At 50.6% G+C, this 19,954-nt stretch overlaps 1 protein-coding gene across 1 annotated transcript; it reads right to left on the bottom strand.

Moving 5' to 3' along the window:
• Positions 1-347: 347 nt before the first annotated feature.
• Positions 348-11,043, bottom strand: LOC135546653 (frizzled-4-like). Its single transcript, XM_064975250.1, has 4 exons — positions 10,380-11,043; positions 5,800-6,327; positions 3,164-3,309; positions 348-3,043 (listed from the first exon to the last, which is right to left on the bottom strand). The coding sequence occupies exons 1-4, from the start codon at positions 10,644-10,646 to the stop codon at positions 2,380-2,382; spliced, it is 1,605 nt and encodes a 534-aa protein (XP_064831322.1). The 5' UTR covers positions 10,647-11,043; the 3' UTR covers positions 348-2,379.
• Positions 11,044-19,954: the final 8,911 nt, after the last annotated feature.

The raw sequence follows: 19,954 nt of genomic DNA, 5'->3' as shown, positions 1-19,954 counted from the left end.
TAGAGAGAGAGACAGGCTGCAGTAACAGACAGGCTGCAGTAACAGAGAGAGAGAGACAGGCTGCAGTAACAGAGTAGAGAGAGAGACAGGCTGCAGTAACAGAGTAGAGAGAGGCTGCAGTAACAGACAGAGACAGGCTGCAGTAACAGTAACAGAGTAGAGAGACAGGCTGCAGTAACATAGTGGAGAGAGAGACAGGCTGCAGTAACAGAGTAGAGAGAGAGACAGGCTGCAGTAACAGAGTAGAGAGAGAGACAGGCTGCAGTAACAGAGTAGAGAGAGAGACAGACTGCAGTAACAGAGTAGAGAGAGAGACAGGCTGCAGTAACAGAGAGAGAGAGAGACAGGCTGCAGTAACAGAGTAGACAGAGAGACAGGCTGCAGTAACAGAGTAGAGAGGCAGGCTGCAGTAACAGAGTAGAGAGACAGGCTGCAGTAACACAGGAGAGAGAGACAGGCTGCAGTAACAGAGTAGAGAGAGACAGACTGCAGTAACAGAGTAGAGAGACAGGCTGCAGTAACAGAGTAGAGAGAGAGACAGGCTGCAGTAACAGAGTAGAGAGAGAGACAGGCTGCAGTAACAGAGTAGAGAGAAACAGGCTGCAGTAACAGAGTAGAGAGAGAGACAGGCTGCAGTAACAGAGTAGAGAGGCAGGCTGCAGTAACAGAGTAGAGAGAGAGACAGGCTGCAGTAACAGAGTAGAGAGGCAGGCTGCAGTAACAGAGTAGAGAGAGAGACAGGCTGCAGTAACACAGTAGAGAGACAGGCTGCAGTAACACAGTAGAGAGACAGGCTGCAGTAACAGAGTAGAGAGAGAGACAGGCTGCAGTAACAGAGTAGAGAGAGAGACAGGCTGCAGTAACAGAGTAGAGAGACAGGCTGCAGTAACAGAGTAGAGAGAGAGACAGGCTGCAGTAACAGAGTAGAGAGAGAGACAGGCTGCAGTAACAGAGTAAAGAGAAACAGGCTGCAGTAACAGAGTAGAGAGAGAGACAGGCTGCAGTAACAGAGTAGAGAGGCAGGCTAAAATAACAGTGTAGAGAGACAGGCTGCAGTAACAGAGTAGAGAGAGAGAGACAGACTGCAGTAATTTGACTGTCTCTCTGCTGTCTCTGTGTTTGATTGTCTCTCTGCTGTGTGTGTTGTGTTTGACTGTCTCTCTGCTGTCTCTGTGTTTGACTGTCTCTGCTGTGTGTTGTGTTGACTGTCTCTCTGCTGTCTCTGTGTTTGACTGTCTCTCTGCTGTCTTTGTGTTTGACTGTCTCTCTGCTGTCTCTGTGTTTGACTGTCTCTCTGCTGTGTGTGTTGTGTTGACTGTCTATTGGTGGTTGCAGCTTAATGCAATAATAACTCAGCTTTTATGGCAAATTTTATGGCAGTGGATTGCACAAGGGTGTAACTGTACAGACTGTATGAGTTTGACTCCCTGTGTGTGTGTGTGTGTGTGTGTGTGTGTGTGTGTGTGTGTGTGTGTGTGTGTGTGTGTGTGTGTGTGTGTGTGTGTGTGTGTGTGTGTGTGTGTGTGTGTGTGTGTGTGTGTGTGTGTGTGTGTGTGTGTGTGTGTGTGTGTGTTGGTGTATTACAGCTTTTGTATAATGTATTTTGGGGGTTGATTGTCTAACATCAGTCATAATAACCCTTTTAACTTAAATAATAACCCATTTACTTCTATCACCGGTAAAAAATACAGAAAGAACCTTACACCGGTTCATTACTGACTGCCATTCCTAAGGGTTCCATGAGTGACTGGAGAAGGTCAAGGGTTAAAGTTCAGAGTTCATAGTTGAGTGTCTGTTTCCTCGTTAAGACTGTGTGGAGGTCAGCTGTGCTGCTCGCTGAGGACTGAGGTAAAGGACACAGGCCTACGTTTCCCAAGTGCCTTAGCTGCAGCACCATAGAGTCTCGTCACTACAAATCCCAAGTGTCTTTGCAGTAGCATAGCCTCATAGCGTCCAGAGTGTGGCTGTCTGGGCAGCCCAGTCTCCCATTCCTCATAAGGCATGTTAACCAACTACATCCACATCAGCTAGTCATAGTGCATTTCAGTGTGGCTGTAGTTTAGATCTGTACAACATCTGGACCATGACTCCAGTGTAAATTCAACCTTTAAAACGCCTGTCTGAAGTCAGCAGGTTCTATAGATCAGCCCAGAGTCTGCTGTAGGCTACAGGGTCAGTCTCTTCTCTGGCAGTGGGTTAGTCTGCTGGTAGGGAGAGAACCACATAGGAAACCGCTGTCTGCTTAGGGGTGCTATTTATCTGTTGGTTCTTATCTTCCACTCTCTCCATCAGATAGTGGATCTAGTAGTGGGTTTGGGGGCAGGTTTGCTTTATAGAGCCACCCGGTTCCTATCTTCCCCTCTTTGTCTCCCTCTCTCCTCACACCACCGTCTCATTGCCCTTGGCAGGTTTTATCCAGCTGTCCCCAGGTGCCCGCTTGCCCCTCCCTGCCCGGCTGTCCCTCCACAGTCGGGCAGAGCAGCGTTTCCAGGTGTGGAGGGTCTTGGCCGACCAGATCCACATGCCCGACGTGATGCCCACCAGCAGAGACATGAAGATCCTCAGCATCTCTGCTGCCACGTAGGAGTCCCTGGCCCTGGCCCTGAAGTCCCCCCAGTGGGACAGCTGGTAGAGGTAGCAGCCTATCACGGTGGACGCAGGTACCATGTACAGCACAGAGAACACCCCGATCTTCACCATCAGGCGCTCCAGCTTGTCCGTCTTGGCCCCGTCCTTCTGCAGGTTGGAGCGGATCTTAAACAGGGCCACCAGGCCGGCGCAGATGAACAATGTCCCGATGAGGAGGTAGGTGGCGAGCGGGGCGACCACGAAGCCCGTTAGGGCCTCTTGCTGTAGGTTACCCACGTAGCAAAGCCCCGTGAGGTCATCAGCGTCTACTAGTCGCATGATGAGGATGACGATGGTCTTGACGGCGGGGATGGCCCAGGCTGCTATGTGGAAGTAGGAGCTGTGCATTTCGATGGCCTCGTGACCCCACTTTAACCCTGCAGCCAGGAACCAGGTCAGAGTCAGAATCACCCACCTGGGAGGAGGCAGAGAGAGAGAGACAGGTTAGAGAGATGGGAGTCGACTATTCTAACGCTTTCATTCAAATCTATTCCTTGGTGTGTAATCCTTTTGGCCAGTGTGTGTGTGTGCCCACCACAGCGAGGAGGCCATGCCAAAGAAGTAGAGCAGGAGGAAGACGATGGCACAGCCGGTACTCTTTAACCCTTCCTGTACCAGAACAGGAACTGCTGCCTCCTCCAGATCACAGGATACACGCTCCCGACCCAGAGTCAGGCGCACCTACAGGGAGACCGACGGAGACAGAGGTTAGACCAGGGGTCATCCAGGAGACCAGGGGTCATCCAGGAGACCAGAGGTCATCCAGGAGACAAGGGGTCATCCAGGAGACCAGGGGTCATCCAGGAGACCAGGGGTCATCCAGGAGACCAGGGGTCATCCAGGAGACCAGGGGTCATCCAGGATACCAGAGGTCATCCAGGAGACCAGGATTGGGTCTACATACTCTAGCATGTTGCACCCTCAACAACCACTGTGATTATTATTATTTGACCATGCTGGTCATTTATGAACATTTAAACATCTTGGCCATGTTCTGTTATAATCTCCACCCGGCACAGCCAGAAGGGGACTGGCCACACCTCAGAGCCTAGTTCCTCTCTAGGTTTCTTCCTAGATTCTGGTCTTTCTAGGGAGTTTTTCCTAGCCACCGTGCTTCTACACCTGCATTGCTTGCTGTTTGGGGTTTTTGGCTGGGTTTCGGCTGATGTAAAAAAGGGCTTTATAAATAAATTTGATTGATTGATTACCTACATTCCTCCTCACTACTGGTAGCTGAAAGGACTGGACAGGTTTACAACAAACTGCTTTCACCTCTCATATTAGTAATCATGGTGAAGAGGAGGCTAGTTTAAATGATTGAGAAACAGCCAGGGGTTTGAAACTGATTTGAATCATGTAAGTCAGGGATCGGCAACACAGGGGTCGGCAACCCTGGGGTCAGCAACCCTGGGGTCAGCAACACAGGGGTCGGCAACCCTGGGGTCGGCAACCCTGGGGTCGGCAACACAGGGGTCGGCAACACGGGGTCGGCAACCGTGTTCCTGGAGTGCCACAGATACTGCTGGATTTTGTTCAAACTAGGCTCCACACCGGACCAACAGAACTAATTGATCAGTTCAGTGGTTGCCTAAATTCAGCACACCTGCAACACTCCAGGACCAGTGTTGCCTACCCCAGTGTTGCCTACCCCAGTGTTGCCTACCCCAGTGTTGCCGACCCCAGTGTTGCCGACCCCAGTGTTGCCGACCCCAGTGTTGCCTACCCCAGTGTTGCCTACCCCAGTGTTGCCGACCCCAGTGTTGCCTACCCCAGTGTTGCCTACCCCAGTGTTGCCTACCCCAGTGTTGCCTACCCCAGTGTTGCCGACCCCAGTGTTGCCTACCCCAGTGTTGCCGACCCCAGTGTTGCCGACCCCAGTGTTGCCTACCCCAGTGTTGCCTACCCCAGTGTTGCCTACCCCAGTGTTGCCTACCCCAGTGTTGCCGACCCCAGTGTTGCCTACCCCAGTGTTGCCTACCCCAGTGTTGCCTACCCCAGTGTTGCCGACCCCAGTGTTGCCTACCCCAGTGTTGCCGACCCCAGTGTTGCCTACCCCAGTGTTGCCTACCCCAGTGTTGCCTACCCCAGTGTTGCCTACCCCTGTGTTGCCGACCCCAGTGTTGCCTACCCCAGTGTTGCCGACCCCAGTGTTGCCGACCCCTGTGTTGCCGACCCCAGTGTTGCCTACCCCAGTGTTGCCGACCCCAGTGTTGCCTACCCCAGTGTTGCCTACCCCAGTGTTGCCTACCCCTGTGTTGCCTACCCCAGTGTTGCCTACCCCAGTGTTGCCTACCCCTGTGTTGCCTACCCCAGTGTTGCCTACCCCTGTGTTGCCTACCCCAGTGTTGCCTACCCCAGTGTTGCCTACCCCAGTGTTGCCTACCCCAGTGTTGCCTACCCCAGTGTTGCCTACCCCTGTGTTGCCTACCCCAGTGTTGCCTACCCCTGTGTTGCCTACCCCTGTGTTGCCTACCCCTGTGTTGCCTACCCCAGTGTTGCCGACCCCAGTGTTGCCTACCCCACCCCAGTGTTGCCTACCCCAGTGTTGCCAGTGTTACCCCAGTGTTGCCTACCCCAGTGTTGCCTACCCCTGTGTTGCCTACCCCAGTGTTGCCTACCCCAGTGTTGCCTACCCCAGTGTTGCCTACCCCAGTGTTGCCTACCCCTGTGTTGCCTACCCCAGTGTTGCCTACCCCAGTGTTGCCTACCCCAGTGTTGCCTACCCCAGTGTTGCCTACCCCTGTGTTGCCTACCCCAGTGTTGCCTACCCCAGTGTTGCCTACCCCAGTGTTGCCTACCCCAGTGTTGCCTACCCCAGTGTTGCCTACCCCAGTGTTGCCGACCCCTGTGTTGCCTACCCCTGTGTTGCCTACCCCAGTGTTGCCTACCCCAGTGTGTTGCCTACCCCCGTGTTGCCTACCCCCGTGTTGCCTACCCCAGTGTTGCCGACCCCTGTGTTGCCTACCCCAGTGTTGCCTACCCCAGTGTTGCCTACCCCCGTGTTGCCTACCCCCGTGTTGCCTACCCCAGTGTTGCCGACCCCTGTGTTGCCTACCCCTGTGTTGCCTACCCCAGTGTTGCCTACCCCAGTGTTGCCTACCCCAGTGTTGCCTACCCCAGTGTTGCCGACCCCAGTGTTGCCGACCCCTGCTCTAAGTCCTATGTCCTCACCAGGTAGGCTACGCTGTAGAGGTTGGAGCACATGGAGAGGAAGATGATGGGTCTCTCGGGGTAGGAGAAACGTGTCGAGTCCAGGAGGAAGGTGAGGACGGTCAGGGTGGTAGAGAGGAAACACAACACCGCCCACACTGCCATCCACACGTCTGTAAACACCTTGGCCTCGCGCCGGTACAGCCCCGCGTCATACCCACACTGCAGTGCACAGCTGTGGCTCCGCCTCACCCAGGCATACTGGTCTGGCCCGGCCCCCAGGGCCTGGCACTCCTCCTCCTGGGGGGGCAGGGGTCGGACGGGGTGGAAAGGGGCGTCCTCGTCCCCTGGACCCTCCATACACATGTGGTTGTGGTCGTTCTGAGGGGGGAACAGGCTGCAGTTGAGCAGCTCTGGCCAGACGAAGCCGAACTCTATTAGGACTGGCAGACACTTCCTCTTGACAGACAGACACATGCTGCCACACGGCCCGATGGGGATGCGAACCTTGTCTGTACACATGGGCACGTACACCGCACACAGGAAGAACTGGAGAGAGACAGAGGGGTGTTATCTTTCAATATGTACACTTAATGAATTTCTACAAATGTTATGATGATTCTGTGTGCATTGCTATGTCTGCTTTCCCTGTGTTACATCATGGTCCTCAGTCTGATTCCTATTCTAATTTCAGACTACAACTGGAAATGAAAGGAACTGTGTTTTGGGCTTCGACAGGAAAGCCAGGCAACGAGCATAAAAGATTGTGCTGAAACCTTAAGTGAATTTTAAATTATTAAAGCCACTACAACAAAAACAGTTCATTTAATAGTCATACAGATAACGTGATGGAGATATTTATTTTTATATAACAAGGCAAGTCAGTTAAGAACAAAATTCTGATTTACAAAGACGGCCCACCGAAAGGCAAAAGGCCTCCTCTGGGGAAGTAAAGGTCTGGGGACTTTAACTGAGGGGGACCAACTCTACTTTCACTCTCCGGTCAGCATACTTCAGTAAAGACGACTGTCTAGCCATAAACACACCATCTAAACAAGTTCATGTATCGGGGCTACGTTTGTGTGTGTGTATGGGGGGTGGGGGGAGGCTACCGTGTGGTGTGGGAAGCGCAGGGCGGCATTGTGAGAGTGTGAGAGATGATATCAGTGATGTTTCTCTCTGTTGGAGCTGTGCTACTGTTCTCTGATCACCAGCTGGACTGGAGAAGGCTTGTTTTCCTCCCTCTGCAGCAGAAGGCTTGTTTTCCTCCCTCTGCAGCAGGAGGCTTGTTTTCCTCTGCAGCAGGAGGCTTGTTTCCCCCCCTCTGCAGCAGGAGGCTTGTTTTCCTCCCTCTGCAGCAGGAGGCTTGTTTCCCCCCCTCTGCAGCAGGAGGCTTGTTTCTCCCCCTCCCCAGCAGAAGGCTTGTTTCCCCCCTCCCCAGCAGAAGGCTTGTTTCCCCCCTCCCCAGCAGAAGGCTTGTTTCCCCCTCCCCAGCAGAAGGCTTGTTTCCCCCTCCCCAGCAGAAGGCTTGTTTCCCCCTCCCCAGCAGAAGGCTTGTTTCCCCCTCCCCAGCAGAAGGCTTGTTTCCCCCCCTCCCCAGCAGAAGGCTTGTTTCCCCCTCCCCAGCAGAAGGCTTGTTTCCCCCTCCCCAGCAGAAGGCTTGTTTCCCCCTCCCCAGCAGAAGGCTTGTTTCCCCCCTCCCCAGCAGAAGGCTTGTTTCCCCCTCCCCAGCAGAAGGCTTGTTTCCCCCCTCCCCAGCAGAAGGCTTGTTTTCCCCCCCCAGAAGGCTTGTTTCCCCCTCCCCAGCAGAAGGCTTGTTTCCCCCTCCCCAGCAGAAGGCTTGTTTCCCCCTCCCCAGCAGAAGGCTTGTTTTTCCCCCCTCCCCAGCAGAAGGCTTGTTTCCCCCTCCCCAGCAGAAGGCTTGTTTCCCCCTCCCCAGCAGAAGGCTTGTTTCCCCCTCCCCAGCAGAAGGCTTGTTTCCCCCTCCCCAGCAGAAGGCTTGTTTCCCCCTCCCCAGCAGAAGGCTTGTTTCCCCCTCCCCAGCAGAAGGCTTGTTTCCCCCTCCCCAGCAGAAGGCTTGTTTCCCCCTCCCCAGCAGAAGGCTTGTTTCCCCCTCCCCAGCAGAAGGCTTGTTTCCCCCCTCCCCAGCAGAAGGCTTGTTTCCCCCCTCTGCAGCAGGAGGCTTGTTTCCCCCTCCCCAGCAGAAGGCTTGTTTCCCCCTCCCCAGCAGAAGGCTTGTTTCCCCCTCCCCAGCAGAAGGCTTGTTTCCCTCCCCAGCAGAAGGCTTGTTTCCCCCTCCCCAGCAGAAGGCTTGTTTCCCCCTCTGCAGCAGGAGGCTTGTTTCCCCCTCCCCAGCAGAAGGCTTGTTCCCCCTCCCCAGCAGAAGGCTTGTTTCCCCCTCTGCAGCAGGAGGCTTGTTTCCCCCTCCCCAGCAGGAGGCTTGTTTCCCCCTCCCCAGCAGAAGGCTTGTTTCCCCCTCCCCAGCAGAAGGCTTGTTTCCCCCTCTGCAGCAGGAGGCTTGTTTCCCCCCTCCCCAGCAGGAGGCTTGTTTCCCCCCTCCCCAGCAGGAGGCTTGTTTTCCTCCCTCTGCAGCAGGAGGCTTGTTTTACTCCCTCCACAGCAGAAGGCTTGTTTCCCCCCTCCCCAGCAGAAGGCTTGTTTCCCCCCTCCGCAGCAGGTGACCAGAGTGCTGCCACTGTTCACAGCCCAGTGTGTGTGTGTGGGTGTCTGAGGGTTTCTTCCTATTAGAAAAGCAATGTGTAAGATCTAGTTTACATTATTGCAGGTCAGTGTGTGTGTGTGTGTGTGTGTGTGTGTGTGTGTGTGTGTGTGTGTGTGTGTGTGTGTGTGTGTGTGTGTGTGTGTGTGTGTGTGTGTGTGTGTGTGTGTGTGTGTGTGAGTGTGTGTGTGAGTGTGTGTGTGTGTGTGTGTGTGTGTGTGTGTGTGTGTGTGTGTGTGTGTGTGTGTGTGTGTGTGTGTGTGTGTTTGTGTGTGTGTGTGTGTTCGTGTGTGTGTGTTGTGTGCGTGTGTGTGTGTGTGTGTGTGTGTGTGTGTGTGTGTGTGTGTGTGTGTGTGTGTGTGTGTGTGTGTGTGTGTGTGTGTGTGTGTGTGTGTGTGTGTGTGTGTGTGTGAAAGAGCCTAATCTGTTGGATGGCGACTTCTCACAGCCGTCAGTCCAGACCTCTCACACTGAACCACAAGAGACAGACAACCACAACACAAACTACCCAACCTACACAAACACAACACAAACTACACAACCTACACAACCCCATAATCACTCCAATAACCTATAGCATCCAGACAACCGCAACACAAACTACACAACCCCATAATCACTCCAATAACCTAAAGCATCCAGACAACCACAACACAAACTACACAGCCCCATAATCAATCCAATAACCTATAGCATCCAGACAACTACAACGCCACAATAATACCCAAAAAGCCCTTAGTAAATAAATGAGAATTGGAGTAATGGACTGAATGTATGTTAATATATGTCAATGGTCAAGGTAAGGGACACTCTTAGAGAAAGAGTAGCCAGTGGGTTGTTGTGTCTACAGACTATGGAGTGGTAAACCACAGTAAATCATCAACAGAACTGGATTCATTCATGCCATTGCCATCGAACCACACAAAAAACTACTCATTGGTCATTTCAGTCAGGACAATAAAAACCTTTGAGAAGGACAAAATGGGATGGATTTAATTTCCAAGCTTCATGGTGGTTCAGGCAGACAAGTGGCCTTACAGAGAGTAGTACTGAGGGCAGTATTGTTGTTACTCTATGGAGCTTGCCTGGCCCTCTCCTCTCCTCAGATATATATTATATCACTGCCCCGTGCTGCTGAACCAAGACTGGATGGTCTCCCTGTGACTCTGTCATGTGCTCTCTGTCTCCCTCTCTCCACTGCCTGCTCCAACACACAGCCCGACCCAGCCTGAGAACCAACATGCGTGTGCCTTCAGTCGGCTGGAGCAGCTAGAGAGAGATTGTTTATTTCACTTTTGTATATTATTTACATCACTTGCTTTGGCAATGTTAACATATGTTGGTTTCCCATGCCAATAAATCCCCTTGAATTGAATTGAGAGAGTGTGTGTGTGGGGAGGGGGTCTTGTATTACTATCCTTGTGGGTACCAGAAATCCCTCAAAGTCCCCACAAGGATAGTAAAATAAGGAAAATTCTCCCTTGTGGGGACATTTCTCATGACAAAGGTTATTTTAGGCTTAGGGCTAGGTTTCGGGTTACAATTAGGGGTAGGGGTTAGGATGGCAGGTAACCTAGCGGTTAAGAGTATTAGGCCAGTAACTGAAGTGTTGCTGATTTGACTCCCCGAGCTGACTAGGGTGAAACAATCTGTTGATGCGCCCTTGAGCAAGGCACTTAACCCTAATTGCTTCTGTAAAGTCACTCTGGATGAGAGCGTCTGCTAAATGACTGCAATGTAAAATAAGGTTTGTTAGGTTTAGTAGTGTGTGTGTGTGTGTGTGTGTGTGTGTGTGTGTGTGTGTGTGTGTGTGTGTGTGTGTGTGTGTGTGTGTGTGTGTGTGTGTGTGTGTGTGTGTGTGTGTGCGTGTGTGTGTGTGTACCTTCAGTTGGCTGGAACAGCCATACTGTATGAGTGGTGTGAAGGTGGTGAGCTGGAGCTCGGCGTCTGACTGCAGGACGTTGCCCACCAGGTTGGGCATCTTGGTTACGTTGTAGCCCAGGTCCTGGCACATGGCGATGCGTATCGGGTCGCACGTCATCTCCTCTGTCTCTTCGCCGAACGCACGCACCAGACCAAGGTGTCCTGGAACGCAGAGCAGCGCGAGGGAGAGCGCTAACGCAGCAAGAGCGTCCACAGCCCGACCCATTGTCACTCGGAGAAAAAGTTCCAAAGTTATCAATTGATCGGGTTCCGGGCGTTGCCTGGTAGGGTAGACCACCGGGTACTGGGAAAACTTTAGTCCGCTTCAGAGTGCGCGGTCGCAAATATGAAACCCTCCACTGGAAGCACAGTTGGTTACCTACTCCAACCCGTCAAGCGAAGTTGGAAACAACTCATCCAAAGGCAATAACAAAATGAAATGTTAAATCCAGATTTTCCTTGCAATTAAACTACTGCCTCGCGTTGCAGTGTCTGTTTCGATAGTTCCTTCTCTGGTTTTTCACGCACGAGACCTCGGAGACATCCTGGAGCCCTGTCCGTTCTGGTTCCCCGGTATAGTAGCTCCGTTAGGTCTTGCGCTGTGGTAAGAGGCTGCTGGTCTGTCTCTGTGGGTTCTGCCCGCGCGCCTCCGCCCCACTCCGTAAAGGGCGAATTCTCAATCTCTCTCGCCAGGGACAGCCAACCAGCGGCCAGGAGAGGTTTCAGAAGCCAATCAGCAGGCGGAAGAGCGCTCAGAAGGGCGGGGTTTCAGGTGAGGAAAGTTGCCTGTGGCCCTCTTCTCATGAGCGGACTCCACAGCATTTATTCCGGCTGTGGGTCATATTTTTAGAAATTCAAGGAAGTCTCACCCTTGAAACATGATACTTTTATTTGTATTTTAAAATCACAAATTATCTTTAGAAAATGCTGCATCTCCACCATAGGCGCACATCCCAATCAGACGACTCTTCAGCTAAAGTGTGTATAATGGATGTAATGTACAGTAATACTGCTGCATTGGATACCTCTAGTCTATTGGACATCCATACTAAAGGCTGTGTTTGTCCATCCCGCTCAAGACGGACATAGAGAAAAGTTGTTGTCTTTTCTGTTTGTTCTGGAATGCTTAGTCTCAATTCAATTCAAGGGCTTTATTGGCGTGGGAAACATGTGTTAACATTACCAAAGCAAGTGAGGTAGATGATATATAAAGTGAAATTAACAGTAGACATCACACATACATAAGTTTCAAAACAATAAAGAAATTACAAATGTCATATTATATATATACAGTGTTATACAGTCTCTCTATCTTTGTATGTGTTTACGTTGGTGTGATGACGCCCCGGGGACGCCCCGGCTGCTGGTTGAGATGTCGTCGGGGTATGCCCTACCATACTAAACACAGGGCTGGTGAGCGGTAGGTTATAGAAGAGCTGCATGTCTTCTGGTCATTTATTCATATATCCAACCAAGAGAGAAAGCAAATAGACTAGAAAAACAACACGATTAGCGCGCTGCCTTTGTCTGTGCGTCCAAATTCAAGGCCACTTGGTTTTCCGTGAAGCGATTCCGTCCAGGGTTATTTAACGTGACAATTGACTGGTTGCGATAAAACGACCTCCACCCGCTGCCATACATGATGGATTGCTCCCCCTGCCCGCCAGTGCGCTCGAGGTCTACTCATGAGTAATTAGCGTGAGGGTGAAACAATGGCGTGAGCGCCCTGGAGCTGATGGTTATCAGGGTGGTGGAGATGGAGGGTGCTGTGTGTTAATGTGTGTGTCTGAATGGTGGCTGGTGGGAAACGCTGAGGTGATTGTGCTGAAGGGAGATAATATATATATATTTTTATTTTAACTGTCAATTGGAGTGTGAAGTCATACAACTGCATTTCTCAAAGCCAACAGTAGAGTCAACCATGACCATTAAAAATAATAATAATAATCAAAATATTCTGATGCATTTATTGTTCCCAATTGACAAAACATACACGTTAAAACATAATACCAGTATTTACCTAACATTACACAGACTCTATTACTATGGGACTGTTGTATTTACCAGGACACAAACACATGTTGTATAAGGGGTTATTTTTTTCTATCCAGTATACCCTGCAGACAGAAGGAGTGACACTAGTGTGTATCAGTCATCCGATAGCATCTCATGGATCATTGCCCAATCCCTTAGTCCTTGAAGTAGGGTATTAATAGGGATGCGAACTCCTTGGAATGGCAAGCGTGTGTGTGTGTGTCCGTGTGTGTCCGTGTGTGTGTGTGTGTGTGTGTGTCCGTGTGTGTGTGTGTTAGAATGGCTGCTCAGAGAGACTGGGGTCCACAGATGATGGTTCCCTTCTGGTGCAGTTAGCTAGTTCACATTACGTTGCTGCAGCGTAAGAATGGGCTCAGGGGGCTGTCAACAGTCTTCTCTTTCTACCCTCTCCCATCCATCCCTCTACCCTCTCCCATCCATCCCTCTACCCTCACCCGTCCCTCCCTCTACCCTCTCCCATCCATCCCTCTACCCTCTCCCATCCATCCCTCTACCCTCACCCGTCCCTCCCTCTACCCTCTCCCATCCATCCCTCTACCCTCTCCCATCCATCCCTCTACCCTCACCCACCCTCCCGTCCCATCCCTCCCGTCCCTCCCCTCCCTCTACCCTCTCCCATCCATCCCTCTACCCTCACCCGTCCCTCCCTCTACCCTCTCCCATCCATCCCTCTACCCTCACCCGTCCCTCCCTCTACCCTCACCCGTCCCCTCTCTACATCCTCTCCCATCCATCCCTCTACCCTCTCCCATCCATCCCTCTACCCTCACCCGTCCCTCCCTCTACCCTCACCCGTCCCTCTCTCTATCATGTTCTCTTTCCCACACTCCTCTCCCTCGTTCTCCACCAACATACAGTGTTTCATGGCAGAATACCTGTGTGTACTTTGTGATAGCTGTAGAGGTATGGTGGAGACCGACAGTACAGCCTGTGTGTACTCTGTGATAGTTGGTAGAGGTATGGTGGAGACCGACAGTACAGCCTGTGTGTACTCTGTGATAGCTGTAGAGGTATGGTAGAGACCTACAGTACAGCCTGTGTGTACTCTGTGATAGTAGAGGTATGGTGGAGACCTACAGTACAGCCTGTGTGTACTCTGTGATAGCTGTAGAGGTATGGTAGAGTACACAACCTGTGTGTACTCTGTGATAGTTGGTAGAGGTATGGTGGAGACCGACAGTACAGCCTGTGTGTACTCTGTGATAGCTGTAGAGGTATGGTAGAGACCTACAGTACAGCCTGTGTGTACTCTGTGATAGCTGTAGAGGTATGGTGGAGACCGACAGTACAGCCTGTGTGTACTCTGTGATAGCTGTAGAGGTATGGTGGAGACCTACAGTACAGCCTGTGTGTACTCTGTGATAGCTGTAGAGGTATGGTGGAGACCGACAGTACAGCCTGTGTGTACTCTGTGATAGTTGGTAGAGGTATGGTGGAGACCAACAGTACAGCCTGTGTGTACTCTGTGATAGTTGGTAGAGGTATGGTGGAGACCAACAGTACAGCCTGTGTGTACTCTGTGATAGCTGTAGAGGTATGGTGGAGACCGACAGTACAGCCTGTGTGTACTCTGTCATAGCTGTAGAGGTATGGTGGAGACCGACAGTACAGCCTGTGTGTACTCTGTGATAGCTGTAGAGGTATGGTGGAGACCAACAGTACAGCCTGTGTGTACTCTGTGATAGCTGTAGAGGTATGGTAGAGACCTACAGTACAGCCTGTGTGTACTCTGTGATAGTTGGTAGAGGTATGGTAAAAGCACAAGTCTATCCACTCCCCAGTGGCCTGGAGTGGAAAGAAATTAGGATTTCAGAGGCCTATTCTCTCCTCATCACAAGGCCTAGAGTTTTTCCTCATCAGGGTATGCGCTATAGAAAAACTCCCCTTGCCCTACACATCATCTCATTACAGAAATACATACAGCGTATTGTAATACATTGTGCATCTAAGGTCAATGTGAAGTCAATACCTTTTTTTATTCATGGTTTTTCCTACCAGATACAGTGGCCCTTGTCTACTACGTTACGGCTCGGAATATAGGCCTATAAGTGGAGAGGGAAAGAAGGAAGTTAGTGAGAGGTCACAATTAAATACATTCCTTCCTAGAAATGAACTCTACTCCTACCAATGGTGAAAGGGATGGGATGAGGTTTTATTTCCCAAATCATTAAAGTGAACCCTGTTCTCTCTTCCCGTCTACAATGCAAACCACTCCCGAATGAAACACTGACACTGTAGAATTTATGACAGATTGTCTTTCAGATTTAGCATATCCTGACAATAGTCTACCTGTATTGAGTCATGAATTTAGGCGTATCAAAACACTGTTTTACAAATTATTTAAACTTTTTTCTCCAGCGTCAAAGCAGTTTTTGTCTGAGCAAAGTGAGGACTGGCTCCCATTTCTTGTTGGTTTATTTATTTAGTTTGTTTTATTTTGTAAATCCTCCATGGCATATCAGTTTGGGATTATCTCTTGTTCCGGCACGTTACAGTCCACCCAGAGGTTATGGAACATCTTTCCGTGCCGGGGTGGCAGTGTTGTCGGCTCGGGAATGCATGACAGCAGAAGACTGACAGGACTAGGGAGTCTGGTTCTCCCGATGACTGTCACAATGAGCAGAGCGGTGATGTATGGCCGGTGTCTGCGGCAGTAAATCCGGCCTCATTGGAGCGTCAACTCCTCTCCAACCTGCGGCGTGAGGCTCTCAGTGGCACGAAAGAGTCCTCTGCAGCAAGGAGTTCCTTCTCAGAAATCCGAGCAGGTGATATTTTAGCAGTAACTGAACCATAGGGTAGTATAGTCAGACTAGGATCTGATGTTTATAGGTTACAGGCCTGTCGGCCGAGGCTACCCTTCTTATTATCGTTGGTCATTTACATGTGGTATCTACTCAGTCTAAGCTACTGTAGGCAATTTATTGATACTATTCATTTATTCATCCCAATCCTTACTGGCAAATAAAACAAATGACAAAGCAAGTTTACAAAATCACATCAGATGAACAATAGCCTAAAGAGATATAGTCAATATATTATTAAATTTGAAGTTTATTCGTTCTCTCTGTGACCACCACCCCACCACCCCACTCTCTCTCTGTCTCTCTCTGTCTCTCTCTCTCTCTCTCTGTCAAACACACACACTCACACACTAAGAGAGAGCAGAGGAGAACGAGAGACCTCTCCTCTTGTTGACCTTCTGAAAGGACAGCTCTTCTTCTGACTGTAGCGTTTTTAATGTGTTGTAACTTAGCAACCCCACGATATGTGTCTCTGCAGGCCTGTTCACATGGTGATTTATCCTCAGTGTGTCTGTGCCTCAATGCATTCCTTTGTGTATGGTATTTCTAGTGTGTCCCCGACAGAGTATGTGAGTGCAACGAGGAGCTGAGCGAAGAGCGGAGTGAGGAGAAGAGTGTACCCATTTTGACTGGAGCGTGGAGAGAGATTCCCAAAGGCTGGCGCGTCGGCCTTCTCTCCCACTCCAATTTCACTCCCGTAGTGCCCCAGTAGCTCTCACTTCATGAGCTCAGGGCGCGCCCGTCCCATCATGCATTAGTGGTCTACTTGTGTGCTGCTGTAGCCCCTTCCTTTAGCTACTGTCATGGAGTTCACTAAATATGTTCATAAAGACACTGATAAAACACACAGATGCTAAATCAAGGTGACTTAAAAACACGAGGACCAATAGCAAGAGAGGGAGTGTGATGATGTAATGTCCACAACTGAAGAATCATTGTGGAATCTGAAAAGACACATCTTATGAAAGCATGAGGGTGTGCTCTGGCCAAACTGGTGTTTCTAAAAATCAATTCAAAGGCATTGAACCTAATGAGGCATATTTCGTTAAATTTCTATTTCATTCTAATTAAGTCACAGCCTATATGAGCACTTTATAGACTATCATGATTTAATACAAGGAATTGTTGTTTAAATGCTGAGGGCTTTATGTCCCTACCAGCCTAGTGTGTCACACTCGCTAATGCTTCACAATGTGTTTCTTTGTAGGCTCGAGCCTTGAAATAATTGCAATAATATAGCCTAAATAATTCATTTCTGTTCTTTCTTAGTCTCCCTGTCTGGCTCCTGACCTATTTAGGGTGTTTATATTCTGTTTACTATGACATGTAGCTTATTTGAAGTCATGTTTATTATAATACTTTTCATTCAAATGACATGGCTTGGTTTCAATACTTCAAAACCAAGTAATGTGTCCAGGCCGTCACAGTAGTTGAATGGTGTTGGTTAAGTTGCAATGTTAATCAATGGAGCAAATTTAGAGAGGCAGATTTTTTCTTCTTCCTGTGAGCGGTTGGAAAGGAAGTGGAGCACCGGAACGGTGTGTCCCGTGAGCAATGAAATGGTTTTTAGCGGTTGGAAAGGAAGTGGAGCACCGTGTGTCTGTGTAATGTGGGAGTGTTTGTGTAATATGGGAGTGTCTTTAATATGGGAGTGTCTGTGTAATGTGGGAATGTGTAATGTGGGTGTGTAATATGAGGGAGTGTGTGTAATGTGGGTGTGTGTAATATGGGGAGTGTAATATGAGGGAGTGTGTAATGTGGGTGTGTGTATATAATGTGGGAGTGTCTGTGTAATGTGGGAGTGTGTAATGTGTGTGTGTGTGTGTGTGTAATATGGGGGAGTGTGTGTAATGTGGGGGAGTGTGTAATGTGGGGGAGTGTAATATGGGGGAGTGTGTGTAATGTGGGTGTGGGTGTGTAATGTGGGTGTGTGTGTGTGTAATGTGGGAGTGTGTGTGTGTAATGTGGGTGTGTGTAATGTGGGTGTGTGTAATATGGGGGAGTGTAATATGGGGGAGTGTGTGTAATGTGGGTGTGTGTGTGTAATGTGGGGGAGTGTGTGTAATGTGGGGGAGTGTGTGTAATGTGGGGGAGTGTGTGTAATGTGGGGGAGTGTGTGTAAACATTCTAGAACTCTAAAAAGACAGGAGTGTACAATCACTGTAAACCTACTGTATGTAGCTGTGTGTTGTAATATTTATCTGTATCTATACCGGTTGTCTCCGATGTTGTGAGTTCCTCTGCTGTCTCCCTGAGAGTTTTATTATTAGTTGGTTATTATTAGTGTTCCTCACTGGTTTCCTTGGCACCTGTCTCTTCCCTGTCTCGCTCCTCCTGCTTCCTAAAATAGCCGGAATCTCCAGAGGGAGAGGAAACTGTCTCAGCCGTGGGAACACAGCACAGCACCGGTGGCAGCTAACGTTTAGCCATCCTCAGAGCTCACGATCAGCTAGCCTTATAGCTAACACTCAGTTAGCCTTAGAGCTAGCACTCAGCTAGCCTCACAGCTAACACTCAGCTAGCCTCACAGCTAACAATCAGCTAGCCACAAAGCTAACAATCAGCTAGCCACAGAGCTGACACTCAGCTAGCACATAGTTAGCTAGCTACGATGCTAATGCTCTGCTCAGCCAGCCATAGATGCTGTTACAGGGCAAATCCTCAGCAAGACACAAAGCTATTTCTAAGTGTGTGTGTGTGTGTGTGTGTGTGTGTGTGTGTGTGTGTGTGTGTGTGTGTGTGTGTGTGTGTGTGTGTGTGTGTGTGTGTGTGTGTGTGTGTGTGTGTGTCAAGGGTTTAGCTGCAGTAGTGGTAGGGGTCATTAGGCAGGTATCCAGTCCAGCCACAGTGCCAGAGTCCCGAACCAAGATCCAGCTCCTGAGTACTGCTGAGAGCTGTGCTGGCATCTGGGCCTGGTGTCCTCTTCCCCTTATCACTGATAGGGCTACTGATACTAAAGAGAGAGGGAGAGACAGAGGGAGACAGAGAGAGAGAGAGAGAAAAAATACAACCTATATTTATGTTGATTTATTTTCCCTTTTGTACCTTAACCATTTGCACATCGTTACAACACTGTATATATACGCAATATTACATTTGTAATGTCTTTATTCTTTTGGAACTTCTATGAGTGTAATGTTTACTGTTCATTTTTATTGTTTATTTCACTTTGTATATTATAACTACTTCACTTGCTTTGGCAATGTTAATATATGTTTCCCATTCAATTAACACCCCTTGTGGCGTCCGTTGGTGGAAGAAGGTGAGGGCCAAAGCGTAGCGTCGTACGTGTTCGCCATTGATTGAATAGAACTGAATACTAAATGCAAAGTAACAAAAAGAACAACCGAAACAGCTCCGTCAGGCGCAAAACAGAAAGCAACTACCCACAAAACCCATGTGAGCTAGAGCTACCTAAGTATGGTTCTCAGGGAGCAGAGGGAGTAGGGATGGGGGAGGGGAGGAGAGAGGGAGGGAGCAGAGGGGGGGGAGGGGATGAGAGAGGGAAGGAGCAGAGGGGAGGGGAGAGGGAGTAGGGAGAGGGGAGGGGAGGGGAGAGGGAGGGAGCAGAGGGGGAGGGAGAGGAGTAGGGAGAGGGAGGGGAGGGAGGTGGAGGGAGCAGAGGGGAGGAGAGAGGGAGTAGGGAGAGGGGAGGGGAGGAGAGAGGGAGCAGGGAGGGGAAGGGAGAGGAGAGGGAGCAGAGAGGGGAGGGGAGGAGAGAGGGAGCAGGGAGGGGAGGAGAGAGGGAGGGAGCAGAGGGGAGGAGAGGGGGAGTAGGGAGAGGGGACGGGAGGAGAGAGGGAGGGAGCAGAGGGAGTAGGGAGAGGGGAGGGCATGAGAGAGGGAGTCGGGAGAGGGGAGGGGAGGAGAGGGGGAGGGAGCAGAGGGTAGGAGAGAGGGAGTAGGGAGAGGGGAGGGGAGGAGAGGGGGAGGGAGCAGAGGGGAGGAGAGAGGGAGTAGGGAGAGGAGAGGAGGAGGGGAGGGGGAGCAGGGGGGAGGAGAGAGGGAGAGAGGGAGTAGGGAGAGGGGAGGGGATGAGAGAGGGAGGGAGCAGAGGGGAGGACAGAAGGAGTCGGGAGAGGGGAGGGGAAGAGAGAGGGAGGGAGCAGAGGGGAGGAGAGAGTGAGTCGGGAGAGGGGAGGGGATGAGAGAGGGAGGGAGCAGAGGGAGTAGGGAGAGGGGAGGGGATGAGAGAGGGAGGGAGCAGGGAGGGGAGGGGAGGAGAGGAGAAAGTGATGAGTAATGGCCCAGTCCAAAAGATTTTGGCTCTAATGCAATAAATTGCATGTAGTGGAGCAGGTTCTATCATCCACATGGTCAGGGCTGTAGTGGAGCAGGTTCTACCATCCACATGGTCAGGGCTGTAGTGGAGCAGGTTCTACCATCCACATGGTCGGGGCTGTAGTGGAGCAGGTTCTACCATCCACATCATCTGGCTGTAGTGGAGCATGTTCTGCCATCCACATCAACTGGCTGTAGTAGAGCAGGTTCTACCATCCACATGGTCAGGGCTGTAGTGGAGCAGGTTCTACCATCCACATGGTCGGGGCTATAGTGGAGCAGGTTCTACCATCCACATCATCTGGCTGTAGTGGAGCATGTTCTGCCATCTACATCAACTGGCTGTAGTGGAGCAGGTTCTACCATCCACATGGTCAGGGCTGTAGTGGAGCAGGTT

This window comes from Oncorhynchus masou, chromosome 9 (genome assembly GCF_036934945.1).
Source record: "Oncorhynchus masou masou isolate Uvic2021 chromosome 9, UVic_Omas_1.1, whole genome shotgun sequence".
NCBI lineage: Eukaryota > Metazoa > Chordata > Actinopteri > Salmoniformes > Salmonidae > Oncorhynchus > Oncorhynchus masou.
This window is presented reverse-complemented; position numbering and strand designations above follow the sequence as displayed.